General features: G+C 46.2%; 1 protein-coding gene across 1 annotated transcript; it reads right to left on the bottom strand.

The window, feature by feature from the left end:
* Nucleotides 1-270: 270 nt before the first annotated feature.
* LOC138821311 (hepatic and glial cell adhesion molecule-like) lies at nucleotides 271-15,968 on the bottom strand. The gene is made up of 7 exons (XM_070013453.1): nucleotides 15,631-15,968; nucleotides 6,829-7,170; nucleotides 5,294-5,575; nucleotides 4,929-5,028; nucleotides 3,946-4,019; nucleotides 3,591-3,661; nucleotides 271-2,896 (listed from the first exon to the last, which is right to left on the bottom strand). The coding sequence occupies exons 1-7, from the start codon at nucleotides 15,713-15,715 to the stop codon at nucleotides 2,588-2,590; spliced, it is 1,263 nt and encodes a 420-aa protein (XP_069869554.1). The 5' UTR covers nucleotides 15,716-15,968; the 3' UTR covers nucleotides 271-2,587.
* Between the last annotated feature and the right edge of the window lie 697 nt (nucleotides 15,969-16,665).

The following is a 16,665-nucleotide window of genomic DNA, read 5'->3' as shown; positions in this document are numbered from 1 at the left end:
CATCCTCCATGAGATTAGCTTCTGGGTAGGGACCATGGACATTATCCTGGGTGTAGCACAAAATTTGGTTAATGGTAGATAAACAATTATCTGTTGAGTAAATTATAAAAAGCCCACCTGGATGAATAAATGATGGTTTTGGAGTGGGAAACTTAAGAGATTTGAAAGGATAGTGAAAGAAGATAAAAGGAAATGGTTCATATAGTTAAGTGGTTCATTTTGTTCCTGCTTAAGTGAAAGAAGGTTCTTATTTAATTTCATCAAAACTTTATTGAGCATCCAGCATGTGCTAGGCACTCTGCTAGATGCTAGTAATACAAAGATAAAGATCAAAACAAAACGAACAACAACAACAAAAAATCCACGTTCTTACTTACCCCCCCAATATAAGGCAGATTTGGCTTGAGCCTGGGAAGCCAGCCCCTGAGGGGTTCAGCACCAGGGTGTGGCATGGTCTCATCTCACCCTAACCTTCACCCCTATATCTCAAGGCTGACTTAGCAGGTACCACTTCTCCAATGTCTTAGCTACCTGAGCAGCTTCTCCTTATATGCATTATGAGGAGTGATGTACCCTGTAAGGTTAGGGGATCTTTCTCATTAAAAAAGGGAAGATGCAAAGAAAGATACACTTGCTTACATGAACCCAGGAAGGATCTAGGGGACTGGCAAGCTGCTGACAAGCATGCTATTGGAGTGAGGGTAGAGGGGACAAACTAATCTTGGTGCTCTTAGGCTGGGGCAATGCACGGCTTGATAAGAAGGGGCTGGATACAAGATGACTTGAGAGTTGCTCATAAGGGAAGTAGACATGTGGTTCAAATGATAGAGCACTGGCCTTGAGCAAAATAGCCTCACAAGAGTGCAAGGCCATGAATTTAAACCCTAGTTCAAAAAAAGGCCAGGAACTGGTGGCTCATACCTGTAATCCTAGCTACTCAGGAGGCTGAGATCTGAGGATTGTGGTTCAAAGCCAGCTCAGACAGGAAAGTCCATGAGACTCTTATTGTCATTTAGCCACCAAAAAAACCCAGAAGTGGTGCTGTGGTTTAAAGTGGTAGAACACTAGCCTTGAGAGAAAAATCTCAGATATAGGACTTGGGCCCCAAATTCAAGCCCAACAACCACCACAAACAACAAGTTGTTTACAGGATGGTCAGAGCTGAGACTTAGAAGATAAGGAGGGGTCAGGGATACAAGGCCTCCCAAGAACAGTAGGAAGGAGAGGACAGAATACCTGGGGCTTCTTTCTCTTTCTACATTTTAACTACCTATCTTTTTGCCCAATAGATTATTGCCTCTCCTCCAAACTATTCCAAAGTGGTGGCCACTGTAGACTACCTAGTACCCAGCTCCTTCGTATTCAGAGGGTAGGATGATTGAGGAGTTTGCGCTATCTGGTGGTGTGGGAGGAAGGCAGCTGAGGGAGTGGGGTGGGAGTAGAATGTCTCAAGGATTGGATCAGGACTGGCATTGCCTGACTGAGCAGGCAAATAAGCGTCCTCTTCTCCACACCTTTTCTCTGAAGATTAGAATCTCATTCTTCCAGTTGGAGGAAGCTCCACCACCTTCCCAGGGATGATTGTGTGAAATGCTTGTTTCTTAAGGAAGCCAAGGAGAATCGTGAGGAGTTAAAAACAGATACCACCAATATAGCTTTCTGAGAGGAGGGTGAATAGACATGCCCTTCTTTAAGGGAATAGACACGGCCCATCTTTCCATGAACAGGGACAGGAAGAATGCCAAGCATGACCTGCAGATGTGTGTGTGTGTGTGTGTGTGTGTGTGTGTGTGTGTGTGTGTGTGTGTGTGTGTGTGTGTGTGTGTATTAGTTCTGGAGCTTGAACTCGGGGCCTGAGTACTGTCCCTGAGCCTTTTTTTTTTCCTTAAGGCTGGTGCTCTACCACTTGAGCCACAGCTCCACTTTGGGGAGGAAGCCAACATGGGGAGCTTGAGTGATTTGCTAGCACCCGGGTTCTGGGGTATATGGTATATGTCAGAACCCAGGAACTGAGCCCCCTGGGGAACTGTTCTAAGACAGGGCCTTCACATTGTCCTTAAGGACAATGGGGCACTGGGGGCAAGCGGTCTCCCTAATATGGGCTTGCAAAATAATAATAATTAATAATAAAAGCCAAAGAAATCAAGCTTCCAGAAGGAAAGGGAGTGGAGCGGGGAGCATTAAGAGCTCCCAGGATCATTATGGGGATTAGATTACTGATGTTAGTTTCAGAAGATCCTTTTTTTTTTGGAGGAGGAGGAGGAGGAGGGGGACAAGAAATTTAATCATCTATACAGTCCTAAGAGGGCACAACCTATACCCACGGAGAACAAAGCCAATAAACCCAGAGCAAACGCAACCTGGTTTCACCCCTAGATGAAGATGATGATGATGATGATGATGATGATGATGATGATGATGGCAGGGCCTGCTCTATGTCTGCGCATGCGCACACGGGTCTGTCCCCCTCCCTCCCTTAGTCCCCTAGGCCCGGAGGCTCCGGGACTTCTTAACCCAGCTCCCAGGACGGGACGCGCGCGCGTGGGCTGCGGATCACGGGGCGCCTCGCGGGGCTCCCCGGGGCGGCTCAGGCGCTGATCTCCACCGGGCTGGCCTCGTCCTGCTCGCGGATCATGTGCACGCCGCCGGCAGTCCGCAGTGTGCGCGAGGCGCTGCGCGAGCGGCAGGGCGAGCTGGGAGCCCGCGGCGGGGACGCCGTGTGGGTGCGGCCGCTGGCCGGGGAGGGCGCCGGGGAGCGCGGGTAGCGGCGGGCAGAGCGGATGGGCAGGCCCGGAGAGCGGCCTGGTACCGGGGGCGAGACGGAATAGCCCGGAGGGCCGGGGTCTGCCGTGCTCCGGGGCTCCGGAGCGGGGTTCTCCTCGGGGTCCGGAGAATCCTGCAAGGACACGGGGTGCGGGCATCAGGGGCCCTGGTCTAGCCTGGCCTAGGAGGCTGGGGCTGCGGAGACCTCCTTGGGTGTGGCTGGACCATCTGCTTTTCCTTCTCTTTCCTGAGACATGTACTAGACTAGTAGGGTGCCTAGCAGGTAATAATAGGCGCTCAGTAACTCGTGGACAAAGCTCTGAGTACTTTGTCCCTTTTGTTCACCAGTCTTGGGCAACCTGAAACCTTAAGTCATGAAATAGGAAACCAATAGAGCTGGTGTCCAAAGACTTAGATCTGGAACCTAGACCTGCTACTTACTTGTGTGCTTCATCCTGTGCAGATTGTATTTTCTAACCTGTAAAGCGGAGATGATGCTGGATGCGGGCATCTCACACCTGTAATCCTAGCTACTGAGAAGGCTGAGATCTGAGGATCGAGGTTCAAAACCAGCCTCAGCAGAAGAGTCTGCAAGACCCTTACCTCGAAGGAACCAATAAAAAGTCAGACGTGGAGGCGAAGCTCAAGAGCACCAGCCTTGAATGAAAAAGCTAAGGGACAGCGCCCAGGCCCTGAGTTCAAGCCCCAGTACTAGCACCAAAACAAACCAACAGATAAATAGGAATGCCAGAAAGATTTCACAGGTATCCCAGCATGTGCTGGGAATTCACTGCTGGTTTGTGGGACACCCATCCCCTAGAGCTTACCTTGTCCTTCAGGATGTAGAGTGCCATGGGGTTCTTCCGCTCCTGTTCTCCACTTCGTGGGAGGGTGTCTGCTGCACAGGGAAAAGAATAGGGTGGCTGGCCTAGGTACAACTCTCTCTACCAGCCAGCAGCTACACCCCTTCCTTCTTGAATAGTCAATGATAACCTTTACCAATGTGGCTGAATACTTGAAGTCCTACCTTGGCTTGTACACGTCCCTGTTCTGCAGTCTTCCAGAAGTTGGTAAAGGAAGGGCCCTGCAGAGCTGGCTTCCTTGTGGCCCATTTCCCCCCTTTCCCAGCAGCCCGCTGATCTGAGTATGGATGGGTGGGTGGGTGGGTGTTGGGGAGCTTACCTTCTGACTTCAGGCGGTCATCATTCTGATCCATGTACTCCAGGGAGTTTTGCTTCTCCAGCTTCCTCTTCTTCCTGCATATCAATCCATCCCCCCACCAAGAAAAGAACTATTGAATGGGAGCAGAGGACCTGGAGAAGGGACCCAGGAAGAGTTCTGATGACCATAAAGGAGGCCTTCTCATAGCAGGAAGATAGGCTGGGTATGAGGGGGGTAATAGGAGTAGTACCTGAGCTTTGGAATGGGTTACATTTAAGTTTGCATGCTGATGCTGTCACTAGCTTGTGGCTATGGGCAAGTCATTTATCCAACATGAGTCTCAAGAGTCTTCATGCATAAATTGGAGGCAATCAAACTTAAAACCCCAGCCCTACTGCCTGGCCCAAAGATCCTCAGCACATAAAACCATTATTTCTGGAGGCAATGAGCACAAGATACAATTCCATACATAATGGAAAGAGACATATCTTGGGAAAAGCCCTGGGAAGCAAGGCATCTGAAGAGATGAGAAAAGATCCCTGCGTGGTGGCTCATGTTTGTAATCCCAGCACTTGGGAGACAGAGGGAGAAAGACTGAGAGTTGGAGGTCAGCTTGGATTACATAGTAAGAACTTGCAAGAGAGGTGGGGGGGGAGAAGGGAGGGAGAAGGAGAGAGGGGGTGGGAGGAAGGAAAGAAGAAAGTGAAGGAGAGGAAAGGGGAGAGGAAGAAAAGATGGAGATAAAAAAAAGAAGAGAGGGGAAAGGAGAATAATGGAGGGAAGGGGAGGAGAGAAGAAAGAAGAGGAGAGGAGAGGATGGAGAGGAGAGGAGAGGGGAAGAAAGAAGAGGAGAGGAGAGGGGAAGGGGAGGGGAAGAGAAGATAAAGAGTCTATGATGTATGAATTCCTGCATTCAGTCCCAGGCACCTAAATAAATGATAGAGTTTAGGGCTGGAACAGACAGAAGGATTTGGGTGCATGGGTTGTGGAATTTGCCAGATTACCTAGACTTTTTGGAGGGTTTCCAGCAGGCACAGACTGTCACCAAGGTCACAAGGAGGAAGATGCCTCCTGTAGACAAGATGATGTAGAGGGAGCTTCTTCCTAAGGGGAGAGACAGACAGACAGACAGGTGGGAGAAACTTCTGGAAGGGGCAGTGGGTGTAGCAAGGAGAGCTTGTGGAAGGCAGAGAAAAAGAGCCTCAGGTGCCATGGCTGGCAGGTGGCAGAGCTGGCTCAGAGCCCACTCCCCACCTTGTCTGTCCTCCACAAATAATCGGCCCATCTCTGCCCTCCTTCTCCTCTCAGAGTTGCTCTCTGCCCTTAGCTCCACTGGGCACCTGACTCTCGGGCAGGCGGGAAGACTCACTGTACACGGTGATCTTGACCGGCAGGCTGCGGACCTGGCTGATGGGATTCTCCACCACACAGCTGTACAGGTCATCATCCTCCATGAGCACGCGGGTGATGGTGAGCACCTTTTGGTCTGGGGACAGGAGCATTCTGGAGTCGTTGAGGAGGGGCTTGCCATCCTTCAGCCATGTGTAGCTGGGCTTGGTGCCGTTCTCATGTGAGCAGTTGAGGGTGAAGCCCTCACTGAGCTCAAGCACAGTGGTTGAAGCCACGACCACCTGCGGCCTTGAAATGGGCACTAAGCCCCAGTGGAAGAGCCAGTAAGTCATGGGCAAGAAAGTGTCTCCCTCCCCCCGCCCCCCGCCCCGCCACTTTTGTTTTTGTCAGTGGTGGGGCTTGAACTCTGGGCTTGGGCACTGTCTCTCAACTCTTCAGCTCAAGGCAAGCACACTGCCAATTGAGCCACAGCACCAATGGTGCTGTTTTCGGGTGGTTAATTGGATGTAAGATTCTCACAGACTTTCTTGTCTGGGCTGGCTTTGAACTGCAATTCTCAAATCGCAGCCTCCTGAGTAGCTAGGATTATAGGTGTGAGCCACAGATGCCCGGATCCCTTTCCCTTTTTAAAAAAAAAAAATTCCCTGAGCCAGGCATTGGTGGCTCACGCCTGTCATCCTAGCTATTCAGGAAGCTGAGATCTGAGGATTGAGGCTCAAAGCCTGCCTGGGCAGGAAAGACCATGAGACTCTTCTCTCCAATAAACCACTCAGAAAACCAGAAGTGGTGCTGTGGCTCAAGTGGTAGAGCACTCTTCTTGAGCTGAAGAGCTGAGGGATAGTGCCCAGGTTTAGTTCAAGCCCCATGACCAACAAAAAAATAAATAAAATAAATGAATTCCCTACATTCCAATATGCCATGAACTCAGCTTGTGGACTGAGGTAAAGACATGCCTAAAGAGTTCCTCAGTGCAGTCCCTTCCCATCGTTCCTTCTTCCATTCATTCATCCACCCATTCATCCGTTTACTCATTCCATTTCTCATGTCCCTACTAAGTGCAGGGAGCACAATGCTGAACAAGACAGCCTGGTGTCTGCCTTGATTCTTCCTAAGTACCTTTCCAAGACCACTGGGCTTTCATGTCTCCAAGCAGCTTGGAAGATACTTTAGTTAGGAGAAACCTTAGTTCTAAGTATCTGCGTTCGTGTCTTGGCTCTAGCAGTTCTATAGGCTTGGACAACTGATGCCATCTCTCTGTGCCTCAACTTACCTCATCTATAAAATAGAGAGAGTGACATTTACTTTGCCTAAATGAGTGTAACTCTAGGAGCTGACATAGGTAGCTTCTGGCACACAGCAAGGACTCTGTCCATGTTGGCTGTAATCAATCATTTCCCCCCCTCCACCCTGCCACCCGGCTCCCACAATCTAATGTCTGTGCTCAACTCCACAGTGCCTTGGTTGGTGTTCTCTTGGGTCTAGCTAGTGTGCTGGGCAGACCCTTCCACAGCCCCAGCCACCTGTCCTGCCTCCATCCTGGTCAGAGAGTTTTACCATCGACAGTGAGGTTGATGGTCTTCTCCCCCGTGAACGTGTCATCGGTGATGGAGATCTCCACCTCGTAGGTGCCCTCGTCAGCCAGCTGCAGGTCACTGAGAAGCAGGGAACCATTTTCAAAGAGTCGGATACGGTCTCGATAGTCAGGCCGCAGGTTGCCGATGACTTCAGTGCCAATAGACTGCACCACGGTCACGGGCTTGTCTCGCTTCAGCTGCCACTTTACCACGGGCTTGTCACTGCTGGTGCTGCTGTACTGCACGGAAAGCAGAGCTGACTTCCCCACGGTGCCATGGATCAGACGTACCGGGCTGGTGATGTTCACCCCCTCCAGGGGGGCTGCAAATAGCGTCCCATGGGGAAGAAGGTTAGGCCCAGAACCTTACCCTCACCCACCTTTAAGTCCCTTGATCTCCCAGTACCTTACCCTGTGGGTCCTTCATTTCCTCTGTCATTAACTCTCCCATGGTGGCTCTATGCTTTGGTGTCCTCACAGCCATCCCATGGCTCTCCTATTGCCTGGTTCTCTGCCTCCCTGGCCCTTTTTCCATTGCCTTCCTCTTATAGGAGATTTAGCCTACCTTCGATGTCTTTATTCATAGAAATAAAACATCTCCTATGTGCCAGACACCTTTATCCTATGGCCTTCAGATAAATCAAAAGCAACGCAGATAGAAATCTTTGCACTCCCGAAACTTATAGCTCATTGGATAGCAAGGGGGAATTTGTCAAACTTGAACACTGGGATGAGTGGGAAGCAGAGAAAGCATGGGAAGGTAGATCCACAATGCAAGAGTATGTCATAAGAGGGGGTCGAGAAAGGGGCAGCTTAGGGGTTCAAGACATGGGTACTTTCCGTCATAGCAAGAGTATCTGATCTTTACCCCAGAAGCAAGTAGCATCTTTCTGAGCCTGCCCAGTACAAAATAGAGGAAGAATTTGGATGGATAGACTCAGAAGAGCCTTGCAAGACTTGCCTCTAGCCTACTAGCACTTGGGAGGCAGAAGGATCATGAGTTTAAAGCAAGTCTATTCTATACAGTGAGACCTTTATTTAAAAAAAAAAAAAAAAGCAAGCCAGGCACTGGTGGCTCACACCTGTAATCCTACCTACTCAGGGGGCTGAGATCTGAGGATTATGGTTCAAAGCCAGCCTGGGCAGGAAAGTCCGTGAGACTCTTATTTCCAGTAAACCACCAGATAACTGGAAGTGGCACTGTGGCTCAAGTGGTAGAGCACTAGCCTTGAGCTGAAGAGCTGAGAGACAGTGCCCAGGCCCAGAGTTCAAGGCCCACTACTGAAAAAGAAGGCAAAAACTACCATTTACTGCACAGATTTAGGCAAGCAAATCTTTCTAAGTCCCTTTCTTCTTGCTTATAAAATAAATATATCATTATAAAATGAAGAATAGTAACAATAATAACAGCAACTACCCTTTCATAACCATAGGATTGTTAAGCACCCCAGTTACTGTTGTGTAGTGGAAAGAACACAAGTTTGAGCATCAAAGATTAGGCCTTCTGCTGGGCTGTTTGATCTATGAAAAGCCACTTACCTGTTTGGGGTCAGATTCCCCTAAGTAATTTGAGTAGAGACTATATGGCCTCATGGACTATAGGATTTTAGGACCTGTCCAGGGGAGTCCTATTCAGAGACACATCTCATATTCTGAGGCTTCGTAGTAGATCTGGCGCCTAAATGGATGCTGTTCATTAGTGTTACTGGCCAAATAGAGCATCCCAACGACTCAAAAGAGAGTCCTCTGGAAAGAATGCTGGTAGGAATCAGGAATCAGGGTTTAGCTGAATAGACACATGCCAGGTTCTCAGTCCCTCTGTTCTCCAGTTGCTTCCTTTTACCCTCTTTGTCTCTGAATCTTCCTATCCTTCTTGTCCTTACTTCTTACTCCACTATAATGCAGTCTAGAGTTGAGGAAGCTGAGCTATGCTTTCTCATTCTTCCTCTCTTCTGTTCTAGGGAGTCTAGACCAGAACAAGAGACAATTAAAACTTTATAGTTGTTTGTGGCAGGGTAGGTCAAAGCAAATTTTATTCATTAAGCATATTCAGTCTATTTTCAGAACTGGTACTTTCTTTAGTAGTGAGCTCCTCACCTTTGGAAGAAGTCAAGAAAAGACCAGTTGACTTTCCTTTCACCTCTCTGGGTCTCTTTCTTTGACCTGTAAGCCTTTTCTAACGCTAATATTCTATGACCCATTACCATCAATGTATCACAAAACTTTGAGTGGAAAAGATGGCTATAAGAATTAGGACAGGGGCTGGGAAGGTGACTCAGTGGTAGAGCGCTTGCTTTGCATGCCTGAGGCCCTGGGTTCGATTCCTCAGCACCACATAAGCAAAAAGAAAAAAGCCAGAAGTGGCTCAAGTGGTAGAGCACTAGCCTTGAACTGAAGAGCTGAGGGACAGCGCCCAGGTCCAGAGTTCAGGCCCCACAACTGGACCCCCCCCCCAAAAAAAAAGAATTAGGACAGTCTAGATGTGAATTTTTGAACATTTTATGTTTGTTGTTAAATGGAAGTCTTAATTTGAGGAAGGCCGAGTGGACAAAATAGTTTTCAAACATTATTATTATCTTAAGTAGTTTCACAAAGGGGTTTCAACACAACATACCCATTTATGAGCACAAATGCACCTAGATCAGTATAACCCTGTCCATCCTTCTATCTCAACCTACCTCATCAAACTTTTTTTTTTTTGGTCAGTCATGGGGCCTGAACTCTGGGGCTGGGCGCTGTCCCTCAGCTCTTCAGGTGAAGGCTAGCGCTCTACCACTTGAGCCACAGTGCCACTTCTGGCTTTTTCTGCTTATGTGGTGCAGAGGAATTGAACCCAGAGCCTCGTGCATGCAAGACAAGTACTCTACCACTGAGCCACTTTCCCAGCCCCTCATCAAACTTTTTTAAGGCATTTTTATTCCTATAAAATTTTTCATCAAAATAGAAATAAATATAATGTTGGTCTAACTCACCTACCTAAGTACAATTTGTGGAAACATAAATCATGTCCTCCAAGTAATGGGATCTACTAGGAATCCCTAGTCTGTGTACTAGGTGGAGATCCATTTGGCCATATGATCTTAAGGTTACTTGCAACTCTCTGTGATTACTTAAATGGGATTTCTAAATCAGATCTCAGGTTTGGCTTGATTTAGAAAAACAAATTCTCTAATTTCTTCAATTAAGCAAAGGAGACTTTAGTATATATGACCCGAGGTGTTTTTGAGAAAGGCCATGAAGAATATGGTAGTGATGGCACATAGGGAGCATCTTCCTCCTCCTCAGGATGCAATAGGGGATATACACACCAGTTATATGTGCAGAGCCTTCCTGTGGGTTAGCCAATCTAAATAACAACCATGCTGTGGTGTGCATTGTGGTCTGTTTAGGTATTAGAAGCTAGAAGCAGTGAAACCTTTAAGAGGTAGAGGAGTTTAGCTTCACTGAAGGTGGTGAGAGGTTAAAGGAGTTTTTTGTAGTTTTAAATTGATTCTCCAGAGAAAGTTATTTAAAAAAAAAAAAAAGAGCCTAACCCATCTCTGCCTTCCTATTTTTCCATGAGATCTTTCTCTCTCGCACACATTCCCTGAAGTCATCTGCCCTGGTGTGCTGCAGTTAGACCCCTTTCCCCCGTCACCAAAGCCCAGGGTCAAGCTGTTTGGATGGACTTTCTACCCCGAATGTTGTAAGTTTAAATAGCATCTTTTTATTATAAAGTACTCAGCTTTGAGTATTTTATTATATCAGTTGGAAACTAACACAGATCAAACTTTGAGATTTCTATTTCCGTATACCATGGCTGGAAGGGACAGCCTTAGCACTAAGATGAAGAGATTCTCCCTCTCCCTTCTATAGCTCTGACCTCCCTTGAGTTTCTCTGGCTTAGACTGTCACCTATCTCATCCCATTCCAAGGTCCCAGGAGACCTTTTTTCTTTTGTGTCAGTTCTGGGCTTGAACTCAGGGCCTGAGCACTGCCCCTGAGCTTTTGTGTTCACTTTACCACTTGAGCCACACCTCCATTTCTGACTTCTTTTTTTTTTTTGGTAGTTCATTGGAGATAAATCTCATGGACTTTCCTGCCTAGGCTAGTTTCGAACCATAATCCTCAGATCAGCCTCTTGAGTAGCTAGGATCATAGGCATGAACCACTGGCACCCAGCTCCCAGCACCCCTTTTAGTGATGTCTTTCCTCTCCCATTCTGTTCTTCCTATAAGGTTAGATAATTTATGTTGGATTAAAAACACTGGGGAAACTGCAGTCTATGGATTAACTCAGGCCATATTCTTGTCTAAGTGGCTACTCTCCTTCCTTAAGCCTGTGAACATGGCATTCCGGGGAGTGGAGGACATTCATCGTGTTTATATGGGTCATACATAGTCATACACCCATGTTCACATGAAAAAATGAGCAGACTTTGCTAAGCAAAGGCTGTTTTGCAAGAACTGTAGCCAAAATCAGAATCTACGTTAAACTCAGGATTCCACACTTTCTTTTTTTTTTTTTTTTGTCGGTCGTGGGGCTTGAACTCTGGGCCTGGGCGCTGTCCCTCAGCTCTTCAGCTCAAGGTGAGCGCTGTACCACTTGAGCTACAGTGCCACTTCCGGTTTTCTGGTGGTTTATTGGAGATAGGAGTCTCACGGTCTCTCCTGCCCGGGCTGGCTTTGAACCGCGATCCTCAGATCTCAGCCTCCTGAGTAGCTAGGATTACAGGCATGAGCCACCAGCGCCCGGCTTAGGATTCCACACTTTCAAACGACATGGAGAACTGGAACAGGAGCCAAAGCAAGACACAGAAGTGAGGAAATGGCTCACAAATGTAGCCCAGAGTGGCAATAAAAAGAATTAGGACTATTCAACCTGGAGAAGTAATTAACATAGGCATTGTCTCTGAGATATCATTATGTAGAAAGTTTTTGTTCCCACCTAAGGCTCAATAAAAGGAAACTAACATCCCATTAAGAAGTTCCTGTGGACCTCAACAATGCTCTTTGGATTAGATCAGACAAGGAAATTTCCAGAGTTGTGTGCTCACTCATCTTGTCCTCAAGGCTGGCACTGTACTACTTGAGTGACACTTTCAGCCTGGTTGTTTTGCTGTTATTTTTGGAGATAAAGTCTTGAGGATTTCTGTGTCCAAGCTGCCTTTGAACTGTGATTCTCCAGATCTCCGCCTCCTGTGGAGCTAGGCTTATAAATGAGAGCCACCCATTCTCAAAAGAATAAATCAGTTGTGACTTGAAGGAAAGTCAGACTTCCAATATAAGAATGTATCTGAAAAGAGCTTTGGGCTCCCTTTATAGCTTTTTCATTTAAAAACAAACCATCCAACCACTATCTACTCATATTTGCTGGGCAAATATTTCCCTTTTATAATACTCACCACAAATTTACCTTTCAAAAGTGTCAATGGGATCTGGTTTCAGTATTCTAATGCCAAGAACTGTAGCTATATCCCCTTTTACCAGAAACATTTTCTTTCTCCTTAAAGAAACCCCTCCATTTCTTCATCCATCATGGACACCCTTCCCTGGGATTTCTCCAGTTACATTCTTTGTGCGGGGAACTTGACCCACACATAACAAAGGACAGCATACAGCAATGTCTTCTAAAAGGAAAGACACATTGTTTTCTGCTTTGGCTCTTAGTTATCATTCCTAATGATACAACAGCCTCAACCCGTGCTGTTGCTATCTAGATGCATTACTTATCGTATAAATGTAGGGGCTATTGTGTTGTATTGTTATCCTGTTGAGGCCTAAGACTGTGAAATCATTTAAAGTACCAATCATTCAGGAATGGGAGAGAAAAACATCAGGAAACAGAAACTGTGAAGAAGGCCCTTGGAATACAGAAAGAGAAGACTCTAGAGATTTTTATATGGTCACAGATACCTAGCTGTATGAATTAAAAATAGCATGTAGACAAGATGTTTGTGAATTGAAACATTCACTGTTGTTAAGCTCTCCCAACTGACCTTCAATTTAATACAATACCACTGAAGACCCAGGAGGTTTCCTTTTTGATATTGGTACAAAATTAGCTCAATAGAGTAAAACAGGACATCCCAAAAATATGTCAGTGGGAGTACAAATCAATACAACTACTTTTTTGGGGGGGAGGGGGCGGTCATGGGGCTTGAACTTAGGGCCTGGATGCTGTTTCTGAGCTTTTCTGCCTATAGCTAGTGCTCTACGCACTTTGAGCCACACTTTACTTCCAGTTTTCTGGTGACTAATTGGTGATAAGAGTCTCATAGACTTCGAAGCTGGCTTCGGTCCATAATCCTCAAATCTCAACCTCCTGAGTAGCTAGAATTATAGGCATGAGCCACCAGCACCCAGCTTGATTCAATTACTTTTGAAAACAGATCATATCAAGGAAAGCTCAACATGTTGTGACTTGGATATGGTTTACTTGTGTCCTCCAAGGATTTATGTTTCTGAAGCTTGGTTCTCAACGTAGTAATTTTTAGAGGTGGTATATAGAACTTTTAAAGGCTGGAGCCTAGCAGAACTGCTTAGCACATTGGAAATGTGCCCTGGCAAGGGGTAAATGTAGTTTTCCTGGGACCCTAGTTAGTTTCTAGTAATGTTTTACCTTCCGGTATCACCCTGTGATCTCTTCCTCCTCTTTTCCATCTGTGATCATGTCCTTCATAGCTTTATGGATTGTATATGAAGTATCCTTCCAAAAGGCTGAGTTTCCAGCATGGATCTAATTGTTGAGAGGTGATTAGATCATGAGGGTGCTAATTTCATGAATGGGCTAATTCACCAATGAGTTCATATAAGTGGGCTATTAAGAGGTGGAGTCTGATTAGAAGAAGTAGGTCACTGTGAGATGTGTATATCTTGAAGAGTTTATCTTGCCCCATCTTCTTCCTGTCTCTCTTCCTATTATCCATGACAAGGTGAGACAGTTTCTCAACCACATACTCCAACCATCATGATGTTCTGCCTCACCATGCATTGGTCCAGAAGCAATGGAGCCAACTGACAATGGACTGAAACCTCTCAAAGCCAAAATACAACTTTCCTCCTTTAGGTTGTTTTCTCAGGTGTTTTGCAATAGCAAAATCTACCAGGATCAGGCTGATACCAGCACCATACTCTTGAATCTTTAGAACCATGAGCTAAATTAACCTCTTTATTTTACAAAGATATCAGGCCTAGAATATTTTGTCATACTAAAGAAAAATATACTAAGAGAATCTATAACTCAGCAATTCTATTCCAAGATATATTCACAGATGAAATTTGTATATATTGTATATATTTACTAAAAGTCATATACCAGAATATTTCAACAACTCTGTTCATAAAGCCTGAGTTGAAGATTGGTTTAGAAACAACCAGAGTATCTACCAAAATGGGAGAGATAAACTGTGGAATACCAAGCAATGAGACCAAATGACAATTATAATAACAATATACATAAACCTGGCAAACTGTTCAGCAAAGGAAGCTAGATACAAAAATGCATGCACATAATTTCAACTATAGTGTTCACAGACAAGCAAAATTAATATGTATTATCAATTAGGATGCTCCAGAAATCCTCAAGAGAGGGCAGTAGTAACTGAAATACTAAGGGGCTGATTTTGAGGCACTAAATATTTGATTTCTTTATATGGGGGATTAATATTTGGAGTTACTTTTTATAGGTTCATCAAATTATGATTCCCATCCCCATCATTGTTTCCAGGCTATATTTTGGATCTTCTGAATGTAGTTTACACTCAACTTCACAAGCTGAATGTAGTTTGCCTAACGCAACTCATACTTTCCTCCCCACCAATGATGAACTGCTGGTTCTGCCTAAACACATGAAGCTATTTCAAGCTAATGACTTTTGCCTTTTTCCTCAACTGTAGTGCCCATATATACTCCTACCATTTTTCTCATCCTTTAAAATTCAATGCAAATGGAAGTGGTGCTGTGGCTCAAGTGGTAGAGTGCTAGCCTTGAGCATAAAGAGGCTCAGGGACAGTACCCAGGGCCCCAAGTTCAAGCCACAGGACCGGCAAAAAAAAAAATTAATTCAAATATTCCTACTACAGGAAAGCTAACCTGAGATACTACCCCCATCCCATTCTGCTCTGATTCCTATATATTATTTGTGTCTAACTCATGGTAGTTTCTGTGTTTGTTCAAATGATCTCTTCACTCTATCATGCATTCCTAGTCTCTCCGTAACCTTTGTGTGTTTATACACAGAAAATACATCTACTGTATTTAAAGTAAGATCAGTTCTCCAAGAGGTCAGTAGGGGGCGCTACAGGAGGTAGGTGTCTATGACATGGAATGAATTACAGCTAGGTTAGTGTTCCTACCCTAAACCAGGAGGCTGGTTATCTTCCAGCTATCCCATCTCCCATGCAGTTTACACTCAGAAAAGCAGAGGAGGGGTTTAGGGAGGTGCAAAATCAAGATTTTTCCCTCCCTCTCCCTCCTAGCCCCATCATAATCCTTTGGGAAGAATGCTGGACTGGCCCACGCCAACAAGTCATCCCATAAGAAGTGGCATAGTGCCCTCCATCTAATGTACTGAATGCCGTGGGAGCTCCTTTTGGGGGACCGGGCCTGAGGCGGGGTGGGGGGGGGCAGGAGACTCATGGAATGAAGAGATACATTCAACACCAATGCTTGAATTGTTGCTTCCCACAGCCTGAGCTCTCTCCCCTCCTCCCACCCCAAAGGCATTCTGGCCTTCAAATCTTCCCCTCCCTCTCCCTTGAAAGTCCTTTCTCCAGATCTTTTCTTACCCTTTGAGTCTCCTACCTGGCTGGATCAGAAGCAGGTAGACCAAAGGAGTGAGGTGCAGGGCCCTGGAGGCTCTGGACAGGGCTCCCCTTTCTCTCTTCATTTTGGGTGGCGTTCTCCAGCTCTGCTGCAGACAATTAGCATGATTTCTCCACTCTGGGCACGTCCCTTTGTACCACTCGGAGTTTCTCTGCCCGAACACAGCTCTGCCAACTTCCCTCTGAATACACAGAGCTCTGTGTATTGCTGGGCTTGTGCTTTCCCCTCACTCAGACCTGGCATTTTCTAGTATCCAAGCCCTGCATCCCCAGTTGGGATGCGATTCTGCTTAAGAGATCATCTCCAATGTAGGTTCCATTGTGAGGGGTTGCTGGTGGGGGTGGGGGGGTTCTTCACTTGTCTGAGCTGAGACCCACTCCCAGAGCAGATGACAATCTGGGCTCAGTGAAGGTACAGCGCAGGGACACACTGAAGGAGACCTTCTGTCCCAACCCACCCTGTCTCCACCTCATACTCCTTGTTCCTGAGAAGGAAGGTTCCTGCCAATAAGCTCTGGAAAGAGAGAGAAAGGAACTTTTGAAAAGCTAGGAAATGAGGAACTCCACAGAATTTCCATGGAATTTCTAAAGAAATGGGAAAACTCCTGTTTTACCTCACAGGAAGAAGATTGGAAGATAGCTCAAGTTCTGTTGTTTTTATACCTTTCCTCACCCTGGCTGGCATTCTCCTGTCATAGAATCACGTAGATGCTGGGTACATGCTCTGTTCACTCCCCTGCCTTCAGCCACTATTCGAGAACATGTCAGAGCAAAGATTAAGGTAAGGTCACCAGCCAGTATCCCAGCACAACAGTCTAGTCGTGGCATCCTGTGTCAAGGCTGTACATCTAAGCTCTACCCTGATGCAGCTTGTGACCATATCTCCTCATGGTGGCTGCTAGTAGGCATTCTTAGAAACTGAGTGGTACTGGGATGGCTCACTATGTCTCTTTGAGCCTCTGATTTCACATCTGTAAAATGGGGAGAACAATAGCCTCTTTGGAAGAATTGTTGG

The sequence above is a fragment of the Dipodomys merriami genome, unplaced genomic scaffold (assembly GCF_024711535.1).
Source record: "Dipodomys merriami isolate MVZ:Mamm:240054 unplaced genomic scaffold, mDipMer1.0.p SCAF_91, whole genome shotgun sequence".
NCBI lineage: Eukaryota > Metazoa > Chordata > Mammalia > Rodentia > Heteromyidae > Dipodomys > Dipodomys merriami.
This window is presented reverse-complemented; position numbering and strand designations above follow the sequence as displayed.